At 46.5% G+C, this 20,867-nt stretch overlaps 1 protein-coding gene across 3 annotated transcripts; it reads left to right on the top strand.

Annotated features, from left to right (window-relative positions):
- Window positions 1–200: 200 nt before the first annotated feature.
- Window positions 201–10,332, top strand: slc16a5a (solute carrier family 16 member 5a). 3 transcript variants are annotated; one of them, XM_056430262.1, is made up of 6 exons: window positions 201–308; window positions 461–712; window positions 2,047–2,423; window positions 6,185–6,328; window positions 6,426–7,271; window positions 8,644–10,332. In XM_056430262.1, the coding sequence occupies exons 2-6, from the start codon at window positions 656–658 to the stop codon at window positions 9,080–9,082; spliced, it is 1,863 nt and encodes a 620-aa protein (XP_056286237.1). In that variant the 5' UTR covers window positions 201–308; window positions 461–655; the 3' UTR covers window positions 9,083–10,332. The 3 variants fall into 3 exon arrangements, with proteins under 3 accessions (XP_056286237.1, XP_056286240.1, XP_056286239.1); XM_056430265.1 differs by lacking the exon at window positions 461–712 and having other exon boundaries at window positions 8,644–9,000; XM_056430264.1 differs by lacking the exon at window positions 201–308 and having other exon boundaries at window positions 329–712; window positions 6,445–7,271; window positions 8,644–9,000.
- The last annotated feature ends 10,535 nt before the right edge of the window (window positions 10,333–20,867 follow it).

The raw sequence follows: 20,867 nt of genomic DNA, 5'->3' as shown, positions 1-20,867 counted from the left end.
GTACTCCAGTACTACATCCGGCTGCAGAGGCCTTCAGGGACCCCCGGAGCAGCAGCTGCTCGCCCGGATGTCCTCCTCTCGCGGGTGTGTGTTGCAGCAGGGCCGCGCCTGCGCAGTAGCAGCGACCCCGCCCAACCCGGCTGCGTGAGTCTCCTCCCACACGTGGGCGGACCGGCGGACGCTGGAGCTCCGCGACGGGGTGTAGCAGGCCCCCGGTACGGACCCCGCCAGTCATCGAGGAGGTTAACGGGGAGGAAGAAAGCTGGAGGACCGCGATCAACAGTGAAAAAAACATTTAAAAAAAGAAGGTGATTATTATTTAACTTGTTTTGCATTGATTTATTATATTTAACGGACGGGATCGATGCTTCCTGTTGGTTCCGAAAGTGCGGATCCAGTGACGTCAAAACACGGATGCATGAGCAGAAAAACAAATGTGCGTGTTTTCTTAATTAATAAGAGCGCTGGTTTATGAGAGGCCAGCGGTGCGGGGATGGAGCTTCCCGACTACGACCGCTAACACGCCCCACATCGCCGCGAGGAGCCGCGCGGGGGACGTGTAACACTTCAAAATGACGAGTTTATTTATATTTATTTGTGTTTGCTGTCCTGGGAGTGTTGCTGCTCCACTGTTTGAGAGGTCCCAGAGACCCGGATGTCCGCGGACTGTCCCGCAGGAGGCACCGGCGGCTCAGCATCACTTTACTTTATGGTGCATTTATTAATTATGTACACACACACACTGCTGCAGGATTATGAAACGACACGTGCACGAGGCCACGTGCACGGACTTTAGAGTAGTTTTAGCCTCTTTTAGTAGTTTTTGTTGTTATTGTGTCTCTGTGCCTTTGTGTGTCGTTTTATTGTTCAACTTGTATCAGTCTTTTATTTGGTCATTTTGTCTTTTTATTGTTTTGTTTATTTTTGATGTCATTTTGTGTCTTTCTGGAGTTTTTAAAACCCTTTTTTCCGTATCTTTTTGCAGAGATTTTGTGTCTTTTGAGTCTCATGGTAATTTTCTTTACTTTTTTTTACTTTGTTGTCTTTTTTCTGGTCGTTTTGTATCTCTTTCTATTCACTTTGAGTCTCTTTGTATACATTTTGTGTCTCTTTCTATTTATTCTGTGTCTCTTTCTATTCATTTTGTGTCTCTTTCTATTAATTTTGTGTAACTTCCTGGTTGGTACTTGTCTCCTTGTGGTCTTCTCGGCCTCCTCGTGGTCGTGGTGTGTCTCTTCCTGGTTGTTGCTATAGAGACATGGGGGGGGTTTAACAACAGGCCACGGCTTGGTGGACGTGTGAGGTTCTGCTCAGTCAGGTGGTGCATCTGGAAAAGACATTGAGTATATTTTGGGGAGGGGGGGGGGGGGGGCACAGAGCACAGTGCTTCATTCATTCTCGAGGGTTCTCACCAGCCACTGTTAGGCTCATGGTTGCCAGGTTGGGATTCTCTTTGCATCCACACACAAATAACCCGTCACACACTCTGTGACCTGCAGGGTTAGTTTAATCCAAGATTAGTTCCAATAAAAGTTGAACAATCCACGTTTTTAAGTGAGAAAGTCCTGATTTGAAAAAGTAGCAGTTAAATAAAAAAACATCCAAGTTTGAACCAAAAGTTAATAAATCAATTATTAAGCATTCTCAAAACATTGCTCTGTTATGGTCATTATGGAAAGCGTTAGCCATCTAAAGGGTTAGTTAATGTCAGTTAGCTGAATTAGGCTCCTCCCTCTGTCATTAAAAGTCATTAGGCTCCTCCCACTGTCATTAAAAGTCATTGGGCTCCTCCCTCTGTCATTAAAAGTCATTAGGCTCCTCCCTTTGCCATTAAAAGTCATTAGGCTCCTCCCTCTGTCATTAAAAGTCATTAGGCTCCTCCCACTGTCATCAAAAGTCTTTGGGCTCCTCCCTCTGTCATTAAAAGTCATTAGGCTCCTCCCTTTGTCATTAAAAGTCATTAGGCTCCGCCCTCTGGGGACCTCGAATGTCCCCTCCCTTCAGCTCCTGATGCATGGTTTCCCCTCTTTCGTTGTGTCCCTGAAGGTCGCGGCGGTGACAGTGACATGGGCAGCAGAGGTCACGACACGCCGAGAGCTTCTTCCCCCGAACCGCGGAGCAGAGAATGACTCGGGCGGATGGAACCGGAGGGACGAGCGATGCCGCGGAGAAGGTTCGAGAGGCCGCCGCCGCCGACCGGGAGTTCGAATGCGGAGGCCCGGAGCCGGGAGGCGCGATCGAGGCTCCGGACGGCGGGTGGGGCTGGGTGGTGCTGGCCGCCACCATCGTGGTCCTGGCGCTGACCCTGGCCTTTCCCTCCTGCATGGGCATCTTCTACACCGACCTGCAGAACGAGTTCCACGCCACCAACAGCGAGACCTCCTGGGTGCCCTCCATCATGACCTCGGTGCTCCACGCGGGAGGTAAAGTACGGAGTTGACACTTTAACGTACCTTTAGTGGTTCTTTAATGCCTCTGGACTTTGGGGAGGAACATGTTAAAAACCCTGAGAGAGAGAATGTGTTTAACGCGCCGTGCCATGAGAAACTGTAGCTCACACTGCTAACGCTAAGCTACGCTACGCTAAACAGACTTTAAAGGGTCATTATTTATTGTGAAATGGCTCATTAACTTTCCTACAGGAGAAAAGTAAAACTCATGAACAATAAAACATTAATATTCATTCACACACGGAGGGCTTTGTTTTCCTTCTCCGCTACACAACGTGGTCTTGTGTGATTAGCAGCTAACGGTGGCTAACGTTGTATATATTTACGTTTCACTCCCTGGTAAAGATTTAAAAGTCACGTTTCATTCTTTGTAAACTGTTTAGTATAAATAAAAAGTTTATTTACTTTCACATTCTTTTAAATGCTGTAAATGTCTTTTTTTCCACTAGCGCTTTCCTGTGAGTCCTTCACAATAAAAGCCCCCAAAGTTTCACCAATTATATACGTATATGTATTTTATCACCCACTCAACCTTTAAAAAAAAAAAAAAACGTAACAGCTAAAAATAAGGACAACAAAACACATTAATATTCATTCACACACTGAGGTTTAAAAAAAAATTCCGCTAGAGCCGAACTTGGTCTCGTGTGATTAGCAGCTAACGGTGGCTAACGTTAAATATTCACTTTTCACTGCCTGGGGACAGATTTAAAAGTCACGTTTCATTCTTTGGAAACTTTCTTTTTTTGTCTCCACAAAACAATCACCGTTAGCATTAACCTCAGTGTTGCGTTTCCTGTGAGTCCTTCACAATAAAAGCCCCCAAAGTTTCACCAAATATATATATTTCTTTTTTTATGACCCACACAACCGTTTCTAAAAAATAAAAAAGACATAAAAGCTAAAAACAAGGACGACAAAGCTGAACACGGTAACGTGAGCTGGAATAAATATAGAATAATTGATGCAACAGGTAGCCCTCATATGCAAGAGATAATGTTGACATGTTAAAGACAAATTAGGTGTATAAACTATACAAAATACCAAATTTAAGCTATGGCTGGAGAATATATCAATATTATATGGCATCAGTGTTGTTACTTTAAAAGGTAAAGTGATTTATTTATTTATTTTACTCATATTTAGTCATTAAATCCACATTACTGATTGTTTGATAGTGTACATATTTGTGTTAAAGCACTTTATTGTCATACTACGGATGTTGAGGTTATTGGTAAACAAACAATGGAGATATTTCAATATGAACTGCGAGCATCACACAGCTGTTGGTGTGGTTGCCGGGCAGAGTACATAGAAAAGCTGATATCGCAAAGGTCAAATTACAAACACCAGGGAGAAGTTATGCTTTGTTTATTTAACGCAGATTTGAATGGCAAACTACAGAATGCAAAATGCACCGAATAGACAAAATAACTACATAAACATACACGTATAAACATATAAATATACACATGTTCCTTTGTGCTTCTGACTCCTGGGTGTGTTGCCCCCCCCCCCCCCCGATTAATGCATCTTGCTGAACGTTACGCAACATGAAACAAAGAGCTGAGCCCAGGCCCACTAAGTCAACACAGATTTTATTTTGGCAGTTTCATGTTCCTGTCCGTGTGCAAAGTCTCTGGAGGAATGCTGTTATTCCGGCTCAGGAGGTCTTTTATGTTGAAGGATTAAAAACAGGTTTGAGATGTTAGTGGATATCTCGGTTGAACAATAAATCACGCACGGTTTGACCAAACGGTTTTTACAGTGCAGAATGTCCCGCTGCTGGTTTATGGAGGTTCCTCTTCCTCTTTCTGCCACATCCACTGTATAGTTTATTCTCATTCTTATTCTTTTTTGTTTTGCATAACATTTCACGAACACGAACCGATTATACTTGTATAAAAGGGGATGTGACAATAAAAACTTGAAACTTGAAACTTGAAGAAGAGGAGATAAATAATCATAATAATGTTGTTTGGATACGAGCGTGTGAAGCGTGGTTTTTAATCCGTGGCTGCATCCACACGCCTCAGAACACAAGGCACATCAACATAATAGCAATGATATTCATAGTAATAATTTAGCAAGAAATGTATATATATATATATATATACACACACACAAACATGCCTTTATTTAATCAACACAATATTCTGCAATTTCCCCACTGGGAAAAATAAAGGAATATCTCATTAATATTAATAAGAAGGAAATTAATTATAATAATATGTGTTTGTATATATAAACATTATTTTATTTTATTATTTATCATATATATATATATATATAGAAAAGCATGGGGTCTCAGGGTTTCGGGGTCTTGTGGTCTCGGGGTCTGGGGGTCTCTGGGTCTTGTGGTCTCGGGGTCTTGTGGTCTGGGGGTCTTGTGGTCTAGGGGTCTCGGGGTCTCGTGGTCTCGGGGTCTTGTGGTCTCGGGGTCTCATGGTCTCTGGGAATGCCTTTGATCTTCCCGAGCTGACAGAGCTGAGCTGGGCGTCTCCTCTGGATCTTCTCTAAGCTTCATGTGAACGAGAAACTACAACCTGAGGACCGTGACCTCATGGCCCCGCCCCTTTGGCGACCTCCAGAGACCTTCACCCACATAGCCTGACGCACGAGTACACAACGTCCTATTCCGGCCTGCCGACGACAAACCAACACACACACAAACAAACAGACACACAGACACACACACACAAACAGACACACACAGACACACACAGACACACACACACACAGACAGACACACAAACACAGACACACACACACAGACACACACACAAACAGACACACACAGACACACACAGACACACACACACACAGACAGACACACACACACACAGACACACACACACACACAGACACACACACAGACACACACACACACAGACACACACACACACACACACACAGACACACAGACACACACACACACACACAGACACACACACACACACATAGACACACACACAGACACACACACACACACACATAGACACACACATAGACACACACACACAGACACACACAGACACACACACACACACACGTAGACACACACATAGACACACACACAGACACACACACAGACACACACACACATAGACACACACACACAGACACACATAGACACACACACACAGACACACACACAGACACACACACACACAGACACACACAGACACACACACAGACACACACACACACACACACACACACACACAGACACACACATAGACACACACAGACACACACACACACACAGACACACACAGACACACACACAGACACACACACACACAGACACACACACACACAGACACACAGACACACACACACAGACACACACAGACACACACACACACACACACACACACACACACAGACACACACACAGACACACATAGACACACAGACACACACACACAGACACACACACAGACACACACAGACACACACACACAGACACACACACACACACACACACAGACACACACACAGACACACACACACACACAGACACACACACACAGACACACACACACACACACACACACACACACACACACACACACACACACACACACACACACACACACACACACACACACACACAGAGAGACACGGCGTGAGAGGAGTAAACATGTTCTCGTTCCAGAATGCGTCTGTGTGCTGCAAAGTCTTTGACCTCTGACCCCGCCCTCCGTGTGCCCCCCCCCCCCCCCCCTCAGGTCCCTTCTGCAGCGTGCTGGTGGAGCGACTCGGTTGCCGGGCGACGGTCATGCTGGGCGGCGTCCTGAGCGGGTTGGGAATGGCCGCCAGTTCGTTCAGCCGCTCCGTGGAGGAGCTCTACCTCACGGCCGGGGTCATCACAGGTCAGCGGCCGCTCCGCCTCGAGGTCGCGGAGAGACAATCGACCCGTGATCGTAACCGAGGACGACGAGTCGCTCTGAATGTCTCCTTCACACGCAGGTCTGGGTTTCTGCTTCAGCTTCCAGCCCGCGGTGGCCATCCTCGGCCACTACTTCGTGCGGCGCCGCGCCTTCGCCAACGCCATGTCGTCCACGGGCACGGCGCTGGGCCTGTGCACGCTGCCCTTCCTGGGCAACTACCTGCACGCGGCGCTGGGCTGGCGGGGCAGCTTCCTGGTGCTGGGCGGCGTGCTGCTCAACAGCTGCGTGTGCGGCGCCGTCATGCGGCCGCTGCGGGCGCCCGGGCGGCGCCGGGGCCAGCCGCTGATGAACCACGGGCCGCCGCCGCCGGAGGAGGAGGGCGGCGCCGGGAAGGCGAGCGGGCGGGCGGGACGCACGTGGAGCCGCGTGGCGGCGTTCCTCACCAAACACATGGCGTTCGACCAGCTGCGCCACAACGCCCGCTACCGCGCGTTCGCCGTCGGCATCACGTGGACGATGCTGGGCTTCGTGGTGCCGCTGGTGTACCTGGTGCCGTACGCCACGGCCCACGGCATGGACCCGGGCCGCGCCGCGCTGCTGCTGTCCATCCTGGGCCTGGTGAACATCGCGGTGCGGCCGCCCATCGGCGTGCTCTTCAGCGCGGCGTGGTTCAAGGGGCGCCACGTCTACGTGTTCGCCTGGGCGCTGCTGGTCAACGGGCTGAGCAACGCCATCTGCTGCGCGGGGCCCGGCTTCCGCGTGCTGCTGGCCTACGTGGTGGTCTACGGGCTCTCCATGAGCGTGGTGGGCTCGCTGATGTACACCGTGCTCATGGAGGTGGTGGACATGAGCCGCTTCCCCTCGGCGCTCGGCCTGCTCTCCATCATGGAGAGCGTCACGCTGCTCGTCGGGCCGCCGCTGGCAGGTGAGAGGTCTGGTAGTATTTATGCCAACTATATATATTTATTAATATATATATATTAATATATATGTTAATATATATGTTAATATATATTAATATACGTTAGTAAATATTTATATATATATATATTCATATATAAATATTAACATATATATATATATAAACATATATATACAGTATATATAAAAAGTATGTATATATATTAATATATATATTTATAAATATATATATATTATTTTTTATATTTATATATATATATACATTAACATATATATATTAATATAGGACAATGTTCATTTAATCTTTAAAATCTTTACCAAACCCATTTTAAAGACTGTTGTTACTTATTTTTCTCTTCACCCGTGTTTATTATTTCTTGACATTTTAACTTATTATCTTTCTTATATTCTCGTATTTCTGCCTTTTTGTTTACGCAACACGACTTGTCAACGTTACTTTGGTTGAGTGTTGTGATGAGACTAGATTAATACTTCCATAGGCTCGTGCATATTGTGTACAGTGGAGGAGTTACAGCCCCCCCCCCCCCCCCCCCAGTGCAGTCATGTGACCTCCACAGTAAACATCTGCTCGGGTTACGTGAATGACGACGTCACAGGAAGAGTCACAGTTCCCCATTCTGGCCAACAAAGCTATTTTCACACATGTCTGTGTGAGCGGAGCTTCTCAAGCTTGACTGCGATAAAAACTAAAAACAGAGAGACTGAGAGCTGTTGAGGAAGAGCTTCGTGAGTCTTTCTTGCATTACTGCCAGGATATCCATTTTGTGTTCATCGAAACAGGCCCAGGTTTCACACTGAGTATAAATACATTTAGAAACTATATTATTAACTATATGTATTGTATGTACTGTGTTAGAGTGTCATTTTGTGTCATTTTGGTTGGTGTGCCGCAGCTCAAAAAAGGTTGAGAATCACTGGTGTACAGTTAACTCGTGTACTTTGAATTGAGAAACGCCGTCAGGAGTGCAAAAACTTCAACGAACACCGGAAGTCGCGGCCAAATTAATCGCATAGATTAACGCGTTAACGCTGACAGCCCTAATATATATATATACACACACATATATGCATTTATTTAATCAACAGAATATTAATAAGGAAATAAATTATAATATGTGTAGATATATATATATAAACATTATTTTAATTGTATTATTTATATATATATATATATATGACAAATTAAAATTGTATAAATAAAAAAATGGAAAAATAATAATAAATTAAATAAATAAATTCTAAATTCCACATTTAAGCCTTTTCAAAAACCTTTTGAGGATAAAAAAAAAAGAAACTTTTCCGGCAAAGTCGAAATTGAAATCTTTTGTTTTTTTCCTTTGTTCTCGTTGCTGCAGGCATCCTGATCGACAGGACGGGTCAGTACTTCTACGTCTTCATCGCCTGCAGCGCTGTCGTCACCTCCTCCGCCATCTACCTCATTGTGGCGTTCTACTGGCTGGACACGAGGGACAGGAAGTTGTCACAGCGGGATCAACCGTCCGCGCCGCCCGAACCGGCGAGGCCCGCCGTGGACTTGGCTCCGGGCTGTCAGTACCGCATCGTTCCCACAGAGGGAGACAAAGACACGGCCTCGGCCGGCGGGGCGGAGAACATCACCGGCATCTGAACACGAGGGCGATCCCCTCATGTCGGTCTTTGGGGTCAGACCCTACATACCAAAGTGAACACACGAGCGCTCAACAAGATGGTACTATTTATTGCAAAAATACTGCTGATCGTATTTCTGTGATCGCATCACATATATATATATATATATATATATATATTCACTGATAGAGCCAAGTTACACACACGCTCCTTTTATTAAAAAGTATAAAATAAGCGGGAATAGGATCGGGTGGAATCCCAGTGAGTATAAGTCTAAAGTATACGTCTGGTTTCATTATTCTATATTTTTACGACCTGCCTGGCCTCCAATGTACACCGTGCAAAATAATGAGTTTTATTAAACACAAATGTTACCTCGTCTCAAATGAAGCCGATGAAGAAGTGTCTTAAAATGTAGCCTTCTCTCGAATGACCACCAGGGGGCAACTCCTCTGGTTGTATAGAAGTCTTTGCTTCATGTCTTAAAGCTAAATAATGAAGTACCTTTCATTCAGTTTAGTGTTCAGTATTTCCATTTAATGCGACTTTATACTTCTACTTCATAATATAATCAACACATACATGAGAATGTATAATAATCAATACTTATATACCTACGAGTAATATAATATGTATTTTTCTGAAATGGGCCACCCTGTATAATGAGTATAATAATTTGATGCTACTTTATATTTGATACTGCACTATATTTATGTACGACATTGATTAATAGTTACTGTGCGTATTCGGATTGATATTAAATATAATAAATTAGGATGTATTATTTAATTGGTCTTTTTACGGCGATCAGAAATAAATAGAATATCTCCTGACTTATCATTTAATATCAATAACTAAAGCCTTTAATCAGTCGGAAGAGCAGGATATATAGCAAATGTTGCCTTCTCTCTACTGACCACCAGGGGGCGACTTACATATCTTAAATATCTTTAAAGTAGAACAATGTATTTTCTATGTGTGGTGAGCACATCACATCCATGTGGGTTGCTTCAGATCACTGAATGTATTTGTGTTCAGTTCAAAATGAACATATACGTACTTTATACGCAGTGATTTATCATGTTTTTTCTTTTTCTCACGCTTCTCATTCCTGAAGTGCCTTTTTTCTATTCATTTTTTTTTTTTAACCGGTGCTTTTTACGACCCCCGGATCAGATCCGGACTCTTTTCATGAGGATGGAAGTCGATGATTTCATGTTGCCAGCAGGACGGAGGGTTTCAAAGCCCCCCGGCGAGTTCTATGACGGAAAAATTTAACAGCGACGGAAAAATAAATCGTAATTTTTGCAATGAGAGAATGTCATTTTAACAGGCGCAGCTTGCTTTTGGCCAATTGTATTACTATTATTATTTTAATAAAGTCTTTATTTCTCAAGTATAATCGGGGGAAAAATAAATGTTTGAATATAAAAGTTGACTTTGTTAAAAGTGTTTGTGTGGGAATCCACTCCAACCCAAAATAAAATGTCAAATCAGCGCCACGTTTAAAGCTGCAACATTAAAGTGATGAAAACAATAATGGATCAATACTTCCAATCCAAGAATATATAGAATAATACTCTGAAATGTACTTATGTGGGAATTATTCATATATTTAACCTGATTAAAAGTAGTAACACCACATGGTAGAAGTACAATGTTACAAATAAAAGACCTGCATTCAAACAACGTAATAAACTATCCACATCAAAATATATTTAAAGTATTTAGTATGCAGGACGGCCCATTTCAGAATCATAATATATATCCTATCACTGGAAGACTTGCATGTAAACTGTATGATTCGAAAAAGTATACGTTTCATCAGTGGCGGGCCGTGGGCCTGGGGCCTGGGCCTTCAGTGAGGTCCTACACAGTCCCACCCGAATTAATCCACCTCTTATTACTATCATTATGATGCCATGGCTCTAGACCAGGGGCCTCATTTATAAAGGGATTTACGCAAGAAAAAATGGCGTACGCCGTTTCTACGCAAGGTTTGCGATTTATAAAATACTAACTTGACTGGAAAAGGTGCGGTCCTCCACGCAAACTCGAACCCATGCGTACGCACTAAGCACAACAACAGGAGAGACGAGAAACTGCGACACCGTTGGCAGAAGGAAGAATGGAGAGAAATATGTGGAAATAATACCATCAATATGTTACTCATTTATCATATGAAGGACTACTTTTCAAACATTGATTAAAGCCAATCTTAAAATGATTAAACAAACTTCTTGTTACGATCTCAGACACTTAGGAAGTAGGACCCAATTGCACGACCCGGGAGACAGAGATAAAGTATTTGTAAGTACTTTATTTTTCGGTTCTGCAGTGAACAAAATGAAAGCGCTCACGTAGTGAGGGATCAAAAACTTTTCAAGAGCACAACATAACCCGACCTGATCATGGCAAAAGACCAGGCGAACTGACAAGGAACAATGGGAGACAGGGGAATTTAAGCACATGGTAACAAGACACAGGTGGGACCAATCAGGGGCGGGGCTGACACTGATGAGCATAGGAGACAGGTGTGATGACAGGTGAAAACAATCAGGAAGCCTGGAATGAGAGAAAGCGAACATAAATGACCTGAACCTCTCTAGCATATCTGTCGGTGCACAACAGTAACCCCTCTAGGGCCAACTCCTGATGGCCCAGGCTGATTGTAAAAGTCGTGGATAAGAGTCTTGTCTACGATAAATGAAGCAGCTATCCAGCTTCTAGCCTCAGGACCGTAACCCTTCCAGTCTACCAGGAATTGCTTGCACCTCCCTATTACGGACCTCCAGTAGCTACGGACCTTGTAAACGTCACCCCCTTCAAAGAACTGGGGCGGTGGAGGGGGCTTGGAGGCGGGAACAAGTGTGCTCTCACACACCGGCTTGATTCTACTAACGTGAAACGTTGGGTGCACTCTCAAGGTCCTGGGAGTTGCAAGCGACCCGGCCGGGTTGATGACTCTGGACACTGGAAAGCGGACCCACAAATCTCGGAGCCAGTTTCTTTGAGGCGACATGGGTGGTAAGTCTTTGGTAGAGAGCCAAACCTTTTGGCCTGGACTGTAGGAGGAGCGACCCTGCGATGAGCGTCCGCAACAGCCTTCATCCGAGCTTAACTTGTGTGAAGAGACTGGCGAGCAGCAGCCCAAACTCTGCGACAACGTCTGATCATGGCATGTGCCGATGGAACCATCACCTCTTCCTCGTTGTTAGGGAAAAGTGGAGGCTGGAAACCATTGACACAATGGAATGGAGAGAGACCTGTGGCCGCCGTGGGAAGGGTATTGTGGGCAACCTCGACCCATGTGAGGTGGTCACTCCAGGTGGTCTGGTTCGGGAGGCGAGACAACGTGGCGTAGTCTCTAGTTCTTGGTTCAGACGCTCCGACTGTCCATTTGACTGAGGTGATATCCTGATGACAGGCTGACGGTGGCACCTATGAGTCGACAAAACTCTTTCCAGAAGGCGGAAATGAATTGTGGACCCCTGTCGGAAACAATGTCATTAGGGAATCCATGGATCCTGAATACGTGATTCATCATGACCTCTGCGGTGACTTTGGCAGAGGAAGCTTGGTCAATGGGATGAAGTGAGCCATTTTGAAAATCGATCAACCACTGTTAGAACCGTAGTCTTGCCTCTGGATGAGGAAATCCTGTCACAAAATCCATCGAAATGTGTGACCAAGGCGATGGGGAATCGGCAGCGGCTGGAGCAAGCCCATCTTAACTTGAGATGAGGTCTTATTACACGCACACACGGACAAGCCGCTACATACTCGGCCACATTTTTCTTCATGGATGGCCACCAGAAACGTTGTTGAATCCTGAACATTGTTCTTGCTACTCCCGGATGGCACGAAAGCACAGATGAGTGAGCCCAGTGGATGACCTTGGGTGAAGAGCCTCAGGAACAAACAGCAGATTGTTGGGACACTCGCTAGGCGCTGGATTCATGACATTTGCCTCTTTAACGTCTGACTCCACTTGCCAGGAAAAGGCTCCGATCACCGGTTAAGTGGAAGGATGGTCTTGGGCTCTACCGCAAGTGGTTCGGGATCGTAAAGCGAGACAAAGCATCGGGTTTTGATTCTGAGACCGGGACGAAAAGAGAGTGTGAAGTTGGATCTACTAAAAAAAAGTGTCCACCTGGCCTGGCGGGGGGTGGGGCGCGTTGCCTTTCTTATATATTCTTGATTCTTGTGATCTGTCCAGACTAAAACGGTTGCTCTGCACCCTCCAGCCAGTGTCTCCATTCCTCGAGGGCAGCTTTTACAGCTAACAATTCCTTGTTTCCCACGTCATAATTCCGCTCTGCCGTTGTCAACTTCCGCGACAGGTAAGCACATGGATGCATCTTGTTGTCTTCTGCAGAACGTTGAGACAGTACTCCTCCAATTCCCTCATTGGAAGCATCCACCTCGACCATAAACTGGCGCTGGGGATCTGGAATGGTGAGTATGGGAGCTGATGTGAATCTATCTCTGAGAAGTTTGAAAGCAAGATCCGCCTGGGGGTCCACTTGAAGGGAACCTTAGGAGAAGTCAGAACATGCAGAGAAGCAGCAACAGAACTGAAATTCCTAATAAACTTCCTATAGAAGTTAGCAAATCCTAGGAACTGCTGAACCTTTTTCCTGGAGTCTGGTGTGGGCCACTGGGATACTGCACTGACTTTCGCAGGATCCATTTGGATATGATTAGGTGAGACTATGTATCCTAAGAAAGACACCTCTTCTGTGTGGAACTCGCACTTCTCTGCCTTGACATATAGCTGATTATCCAGTAGTTTCTGCAAAACTTGGCGGACATGGTTAACATGAGATTTAGCGTCTGGGGAGAAAATCAGTATGTCATCCAGATACACAAACACTGAAATATTCAAGAATTCCAAAACCTCATTCACAAAAGCTTGAAAAACAGCTGGTGCATTGCACAGTCCAAAAGGCATTACCAAGTACTCATAGTGACCATTCTGAGTGTTGAATCCAGTCTTCCACTCATCCCCTTGTTTTATTCTAACCAAGTGATATGCATTTCTTAAATCCAACTTGGTGAATATCTTGGCCGTTTGAAGCAGTTCAAAAGCAGATGACATGAGTGGCAGAGGATAGCGGTTCTTCACCGTAATGTCATTTAGTGGACTGTAGTCTATGCAAGGTCTCAGAGACCCGTCTTTCTTTCCCACAAAGAATCCGCTCCGGCTGGAGGCGATGAAGGACGGATAATCCTGATTTGAGTGAAGAGGAGATGTATTCATCCATTGCTGTTCTCTCAGGTCTCGAAATCGAGTAAAGTCTCCCCTTGGGAATGGGGGCTCGGTAAGAGATCAATGGGACAGTCAAAATCTCGGTGAGGAGGTAGCGACAAGGCTTTAGACTTGTTAAACGCTTCTTTTAAATCATGGTAACAGGAAGGTACCTTGTGTAGATCAGGATAGTCAGGGTGATCTATAATGATCCTACTAGAGTCTGTTGGTGCATTAACAGGTTGCAGTTTACACCTGCCCTTACAATCCTCTCCCATTCCTTAACTTTCCTGAAGGCCAGTCTATGTGAGGATTGTGGATCTTCAACCAAGGAAACCCCAAAATAATCGGGTGCTGAGTCGACTCAAAAATATGAAATTGCATGCTCTCGGTATGGTCCTTATTTATAGTAATCTGTATGGGCTCAGTGCAATGGGTAACTGTGAACAACAAGCGGCCGTCTAAGGCACTGGCACTAACAGGATGAGATAGCGGGACAGTTTTTATTTTTAGCTGTTTGACTAGGCCCCAGTCTATAAGGCTTTCGTCAGCCCCTGAGTCTATTAATACACCCTGGTCAATGGTCTGATTGTTAATACAAATGTCTACCTGAGTAACAGGTCGAGGAGGGAAATCTGCGGGAAACTTGCTCACCAGCGCCCTCCTTTTGACTGGTGAGCACGATCTTTTCCCGGGCATGAAGCGAGTTGATGACCCGGCTGGCCGCAGTAGAAACAGCAACCCTCACGTGACGGCGCTGCCTCTCCTCCAGAGAAAGCCTGGTGCTTCCTAGCTGCTTGGGTTATGTGAAGTCATTCGAAAGTGTAGTCCTCAGATGGTCCGGTAACATGAGCTGGAAAACCCCCGCTGGCGGCGCGACCCTCGAGGCGAATTCTGGAAGCTGGGAATAACATCTCGGTTGCGTCGGCGCTCCCTCTCTTTCGAAGACGGTTATCGATCCGGATGGCCACAGCGATGAGGATTCCAGATCCCGGTGTCTCCAGTGGAGCCAGCTGGTCCTTTATCGGTTCGAAAGTCCTGTCATGAAGGCGTCACGAAGAGCGGAACATTCCATCCGCTGTCCGCTGCTGCTGTACGAAACTCGATGGCATAATCAACCACCTGACGGTTGAGCTGACGTATTTGAAACAGTCTTCTGCTGGCCTCCGTAGCAGGCGATGAGTGGTCAAAAATGCGCCTCATAGTCTCTATGAAATCGGCCAATGAGTAACATAGTTCGGTGTCTCTAGACCATTCTGCAGTAGCCCAGGCTGCAGCTCTTCCCGTTAAATGAGACACAATAAACGCCACTTTACCATGCTCAGATAAAAAGCTGCTGGGTTGTGTTGAAAATGCAGATCACACTGTACCAGAAAGGCTCTGCAATTGAAGAGTCTCCGGAAAATCTCTCCGGAAGAGCCAGCCGTAACGGGAGGAAACAGCCTGACCTGGGTCGTCAGCTGGAGTATTGACAGGCAAATTCTCAGCTGTGGATGACGTCACCGGAGGAGCAGTCTGTTGATGAGTGAAAAATTATTCATTTGGGCAACCAGTTGTTGCATCTGTGTAGATAATTCTTCCTGAACCCGGCCTGGCGTCCTCTCAGCTCTTGTATTTCCGGCTGACTTTGTCCAGTTTTTCCTCGTGATGAAAAATCGTCACGCCCTGTACCGACAGAGTGGCGTGAAGCGTTCTTGGGACGGCTGGGTCCATAATGTGGTCAGTTCGTTCTGTTACGATCTCAGACACTTAGGAAGTAGGACCCAATTGCACGACCGGAGACAGAGATAAAGTATTTGTAAGTACTTTATTTTTCGGTTCTGCAGTGAACAAATGAAAGCGCTCACGTGGTGAGGATCAAAAACTTTTCAAGAGCACAACATAACCCGACCTGATCATGGCAAAGACCAGGCGAACTGACAAGGAACAATGGGAGACAGGGAATTTAAGCACATGGTAACAAGACACAGGTGGGACCAATCAGGGCGGGCTGACACTGATGAGCATAGGAGACAGGTGTGATGACAGGTGAAAACAATCAGGAAGCCTGGAATGAGAGAAAGCGAACATAAATGACCTGAACCTCTCTAGCATATCTGTCGGTGCACAACAGTACCCCCTCTAGGGCCAACTCCTGATGGCCCAGGCTGATTGTAAAGTCGTGGATAAGAGTCTTGTCTCGATAAATGAAGCAGCTATCCAGCTTCTAGCCTCAGGACCGTAACCCTTCCAGTCTACCAGGAATTGCTTGCCCTCCCCTATTACGGACCTCCAGTAGCTTACGGACCTTGTAAACGTCACCCCCTTCAAAGAACTGGGGCGGTGGAGACGGCTTGGAGGCGGGAACAAGTGTGCTCTCACACACCGGCTTGATTCTACTAACGTGAAACGTTGGGTGCACTCTCAAGGTCCTGGGAGTTGCAAGCGTGCCGCCGGGTTGATGACTCTGGACACTGGAAAGCGGACCCACAAATCTCGGAGCCAGTTTCTTTGAGGCGACATGGAGTGGTAAGTCTTTGGTAGAGAGCCAAACCTTTTGGCCTGGACTGTAGGAGGGAGCGACCCTGCGATGAGCGTCCGCAACAGCCTTCATCCGAGCTGAACCGGAGAAGAGACTGGCGAGCACCAGCCCAAACTCTGCGACAACGTCTGATCATGGCATGTGCCGATGGAACCATCACCTCTTCCTCGTTGTTAGGGAAAAGTGGAGGCTGGAAACCATTGACACAATGGAATGGAGAGAGACCTGTGGCCGCCGTGGGAAGGGTATTGTGGGCAACCTCGACCCATGTGAGGTGGTCACTCCAGGTGGTCTGGTTCGGGAGGCGAGACAACGTAGCGTAGTCTCTAGTTCTTGGTTCAGGCGCTCCGACTGTCCATTTGACTGAGGGTGATATCCTGATGACAGGCTGACGGTGGCACCTATGAGTCGACAAAACTCTTTCCAGAAGGCGGAAATGAATTGTGGACCCTGTCGGAAACAATGTCATTAGGGAATCCATGGATCCTGAATCGTGATTCATCATGACCTCTGCGGTGACTTTGGCAGAGGAAGCTTGGGCAATGGGATGAAGTGAGCCATTTTTGAAAATCGATCAACCACTGTTAGAACCGTAGTCTTGCCTCTGGATGAGGAAATCCTGTCACAAAATCCATCGAAATGTGTGACCAAGGACGATGGGGAATCGGCAGCGGCTGGAGCAAGCCCATCTTAACTTGAGATGAGGTCTTATTACACGCACACACGGACAAGCCGCTACATACTCGGCCACATTTTCTTCATGGATGGCCACCAGAAACGTTGTTGAATCCTGAACATTGTTCTTGCTACTCCCGGATGGCACGAAAGCACAGATGAGTGAGCCCAGTGGATGACCTTGGGTGAAGAGCCTCAGGAACAAACAGCAGATTGTTGGGACACTCGCTAGGCGCTGGATTCATGACATTTGCCTCTTTAACGTCTGACTCCACTTGCCAGGAAAAGGCTCCGATCACCGGTTAAGTGGAAGGATGGTCTTGGGCTCTACCGCAAGTGGTTCGGGATCGTAAAGGCGAGACAAAGCATCGGGTTTTGATTCTGAGACCGGGACGAAAAGAGAGTGTGAAGTTGAATCTACTAAAGAAAAGTGTCCACCTGGCCTGGCGGGAGTTGAGGCGCTTAGCCTTTCTTATATATTCTAGATTCTTGTGATCTGTCCAGACTAAAACGGTTGCTCTGCACCCTCCAGCCAGTGTCTCCATTCCTCGAGGGCAGCTTTTACAGCTAACAATTCCTTGTTTCCACGTCATAATTCCGCTCTGCCGTTGTCAACTTCGCGACAGGTAAGCACATGGATGCAGCTTGTTGTCTTCTGCAGAACGTTGAGACAGTACTCCTCCAATTCCCTCATTGGAAGCATCCACCTCGACCATAAACTGGCGCTGGGGATCTGGAATGGTGAGTATGGGAGCTGATGTGAATCTATCTCTGAGAAGTTTGAAAGCAAGATCCGGGGGGTCCACTTGAAGGAACCTTAGGAGAAGTCAGAACATGCAGAGGAGCAGCAACAGAACTGAAATAATAAACTTCCTATAGAAGTTAGCAAATCCTAGGAACTGAACCTTTCCTGGAGTCTGGTGTGGGCCACTGGGATACTGCACTGACTTTATGAGGATCCATTTGGATATGATTAGGTGAGACTATGTATCCTAAGAAAGACACCTCTTCTGTGTGGAACTCGCACTTCTCTGCCTTGACATATAGCTGATTATCCAGTAGTTTCTGCAAAACTTTGGCGGACATGGTTAACATGAGATGATTAGGTCTGGGGAGAAAATCAGTATGTCATCCAGATACACAAACACTGAAATATTCAAGAATTCCCCTCATTCACAAAAGCTTGAAAAACAGCGGTGCATTGCACAGTCAAAAACGTACCAAGTACTCATAGTGACCATTCTGAGTGTTGAATCCAGTCTTCCACTCATCCCTTGTTTTATTCTAACCAAGTGATATGCATTTCTTAAATCCAACTTGGTGAATATCTTGGCCGTTGAAGCAGTTCAAAAGCAGATGACATGAGTGGCAGAGGATAGCGGTTCTTCACCGTAATGTCATTTAGTGGACTGTAGTCTATGCAAGGTCTCAGAGACCCGTCTTTCTTTCCCACAAAGAATCCCGCTCCGGCTGGAGCGATGAAGGACGGATAATCCCTGATTTGAGTGAAGAGGAGATGTATTCATCCATTGCTGTTCTCTCAGGTCTCGAAATCGAGTAAAGTCTCCCTTGGGAATGGGGGCTCGGTAAGAGATCAATGGGACAGTCAAAATCTCGGTGAGGAGGTAGCGACAAGGCTTTAGACTTGTTAAACGCTTCTTTAAATCATGGTAACAGGAAGGTACCTTGTGTAGATCAGGATAGTCAGGGTGATCTATAATGATCCTACTAGAGTCTGTTGGTGCATTAACAGGTTGCAGTTTACACCTGCCCTTACAATCCTCTCCCCATTCCTTAACTTTCCTGAAGGCCAGTCTATGTGAGGATTGTGGATCTTCAACCAAGGAAACCCCAAAATAATCGGGTGCTGAGTCGACTCAAAAATATGAAATTGCATGCTCTCGGTATGGTCCTTATTTATAGTAATCTGTATGGGCTCAGTGCAATGGGTAACTGTGAACAACAAGCGGCCGTCTAAGGCACTGGCACTAACAGGATGAGATAGCGGGACAGTTTTTATTTTTAGCTGTTTGACTAGGCCCCAGTCTATAAGGCTTTCGTCAGCCCCTGAGTCTATTAATACACCCTGGTCAATGGTCTGATTGTTAATACAAATGTCTACCTGAGTAACAGGTCGAGGAGGGAAATCTGCGGGAAACTTGCTCACCAGCGCCCTCCTTTTGACTGGTGAGCACGATCTTTTCCCGGGCATGAAGCGAGTTGATGACCCGGCTGGCGCAGTAGAAACAGCAACCCTCCCGTGAGCGGCGCTGCCTCTCCTCCAGAGAAAGCCTGGTTCTTCCAAGCTGCATGGGTTCACCGGAGTCATTCGGAAGTGTAGTCCTCAGATGGTCCGGTAACATGAGCTGGAAATCCTCCGCTGGCGGCGCGACCCTCCGAGGCGAATTCTGGAAGCTGGGAATAACATCTCGGTTCGTCGGCGCTCCTCTCTCTTTCGAAGCGGTTATCGATCCGGATGGCCACAGCGATGAGGATTCCAGATCCCGGGTGTCTCCAGTGGAGCCAGCTGGTCCTTTATCGGTTCGAAAGTCCTGTCATGAAGGCGTCACGAAGAGCGGAACATTCCATCCGCTGTCCGCTGCTGCTGTACGAAACTCGATGGCATAATCAACCACCTGACGGTTGAGCTGGCGTATTGAAACAGTCTTCTGCTGGCCTCCGTAGCAGGCGATGAGTGGTCAAAATGCGCCTCATAGTCTCTATGAAATCGGCCAATGAGTAACATAGTTCGGTGTCTCTAGACCATTCTGCAGTAGCCCAGGCTGCAGCTCTTCCCGTTAAATGAGACACAATAAACGCCACTTTACCATGCTCAGATAAAAAGCTGCTGGGTTGTGTTGAAAATGCAGATCACACTGTACCAGAAAGGCTCTGCAATTCGAAGAGTCTCGGAAAATCTCTCCGGAAGAGCCAGCCGTACGGGAGGAAACAGCCTGACCTGGGTCGTCAGCTGGAGTATTGACAGGCAAATTCTCAGCTGTGGATGGCGTCACGGAGGAGCAGTCTGTTGATGAGTGAAAAATTATTCATTTGGGCAACCAGTTGTTGCATCTGTGTAGATAATTCTTCCTGAACCCGGCCTGGCGTCCTCTCAGCTCTTGTATTTCCGGCTGACTTTGTCCAGTTTTTCCTCGTGATGAAAAATCGTCACGCCCTGTACCGACAGAGCGGCGTGAAGCGTTCTTGGGTCGGCTGGGTCCATAATGTGGTCAGTTCGTTCTGTTACGATCTCAGACACTTAGGAAGTAGGACCCAATTGCACGACCGGAGACAGAGATAAAGTATTTGTAAGTACTTTATTTTTCGGTTCTGCAGTGAACAAAATGAAAGCGCTCACGTAGTGAGGATCAAAAACTTTCAAGAGCACAACATAACCCGACCTGATCATGGCAAAAGACCAGGCGAACTGACAAGGAACAATGGGAGACAGGGAATTTAAGCACATGGTAACAAGACACAGGTGGGACCAATCAGGGCGGGCTGACACTGATGAGCATAGGAGA

The sequence above is a fragment of the Pseudoliparis swirei genome, chromosome 13 (genome assembly GCF_029220125.1).
Source record: "Pseudoliparis swirei isolate HS2019 ecotype Mariana Trench chromosome 13, NWPU_hadal_v1, whole genome shotgun sequence".
Taxonomy (NCBI): Eukaryota; Metazoa; Chordata; class Actinopteri; order Perciformes; family Liparidae; genus Pseudoliparis; species Pseudoliparis swirei.
Note: the sequence above shows the minus strand (reverse complement) of the source record. Positions and strands in the feature narration are given on the sequence as shown.

What these genes read in the sequence shown, in the direction of transcription:
- slc16a5a (XM_056430262.1), top strand. Translation starts at nt 656, where the DNA reads ATGTCCGCGGACTGTCCCGCAGGAGGCACCGGCGGCTCAGCATCACTT. An exon ending in CTCGGTGCTCCACGCGGGAG is followed by an intron (nt 2,424 to 6,184) that starts GTAAAGTACGGA and finishes CCCCCCCCTCAG; the next exon opens with GTCCCTTCTGCAGCGTGCTG. An exon ending in CGTCGGGCCGCCGCTGGCAG is followed by an intron (nt 7,272 to 8,643) that starts GTGAGAGGTCTG and finishes TCGTTGCTGCAG; the next exon opens with GCATCCTGATCGACAGGACG.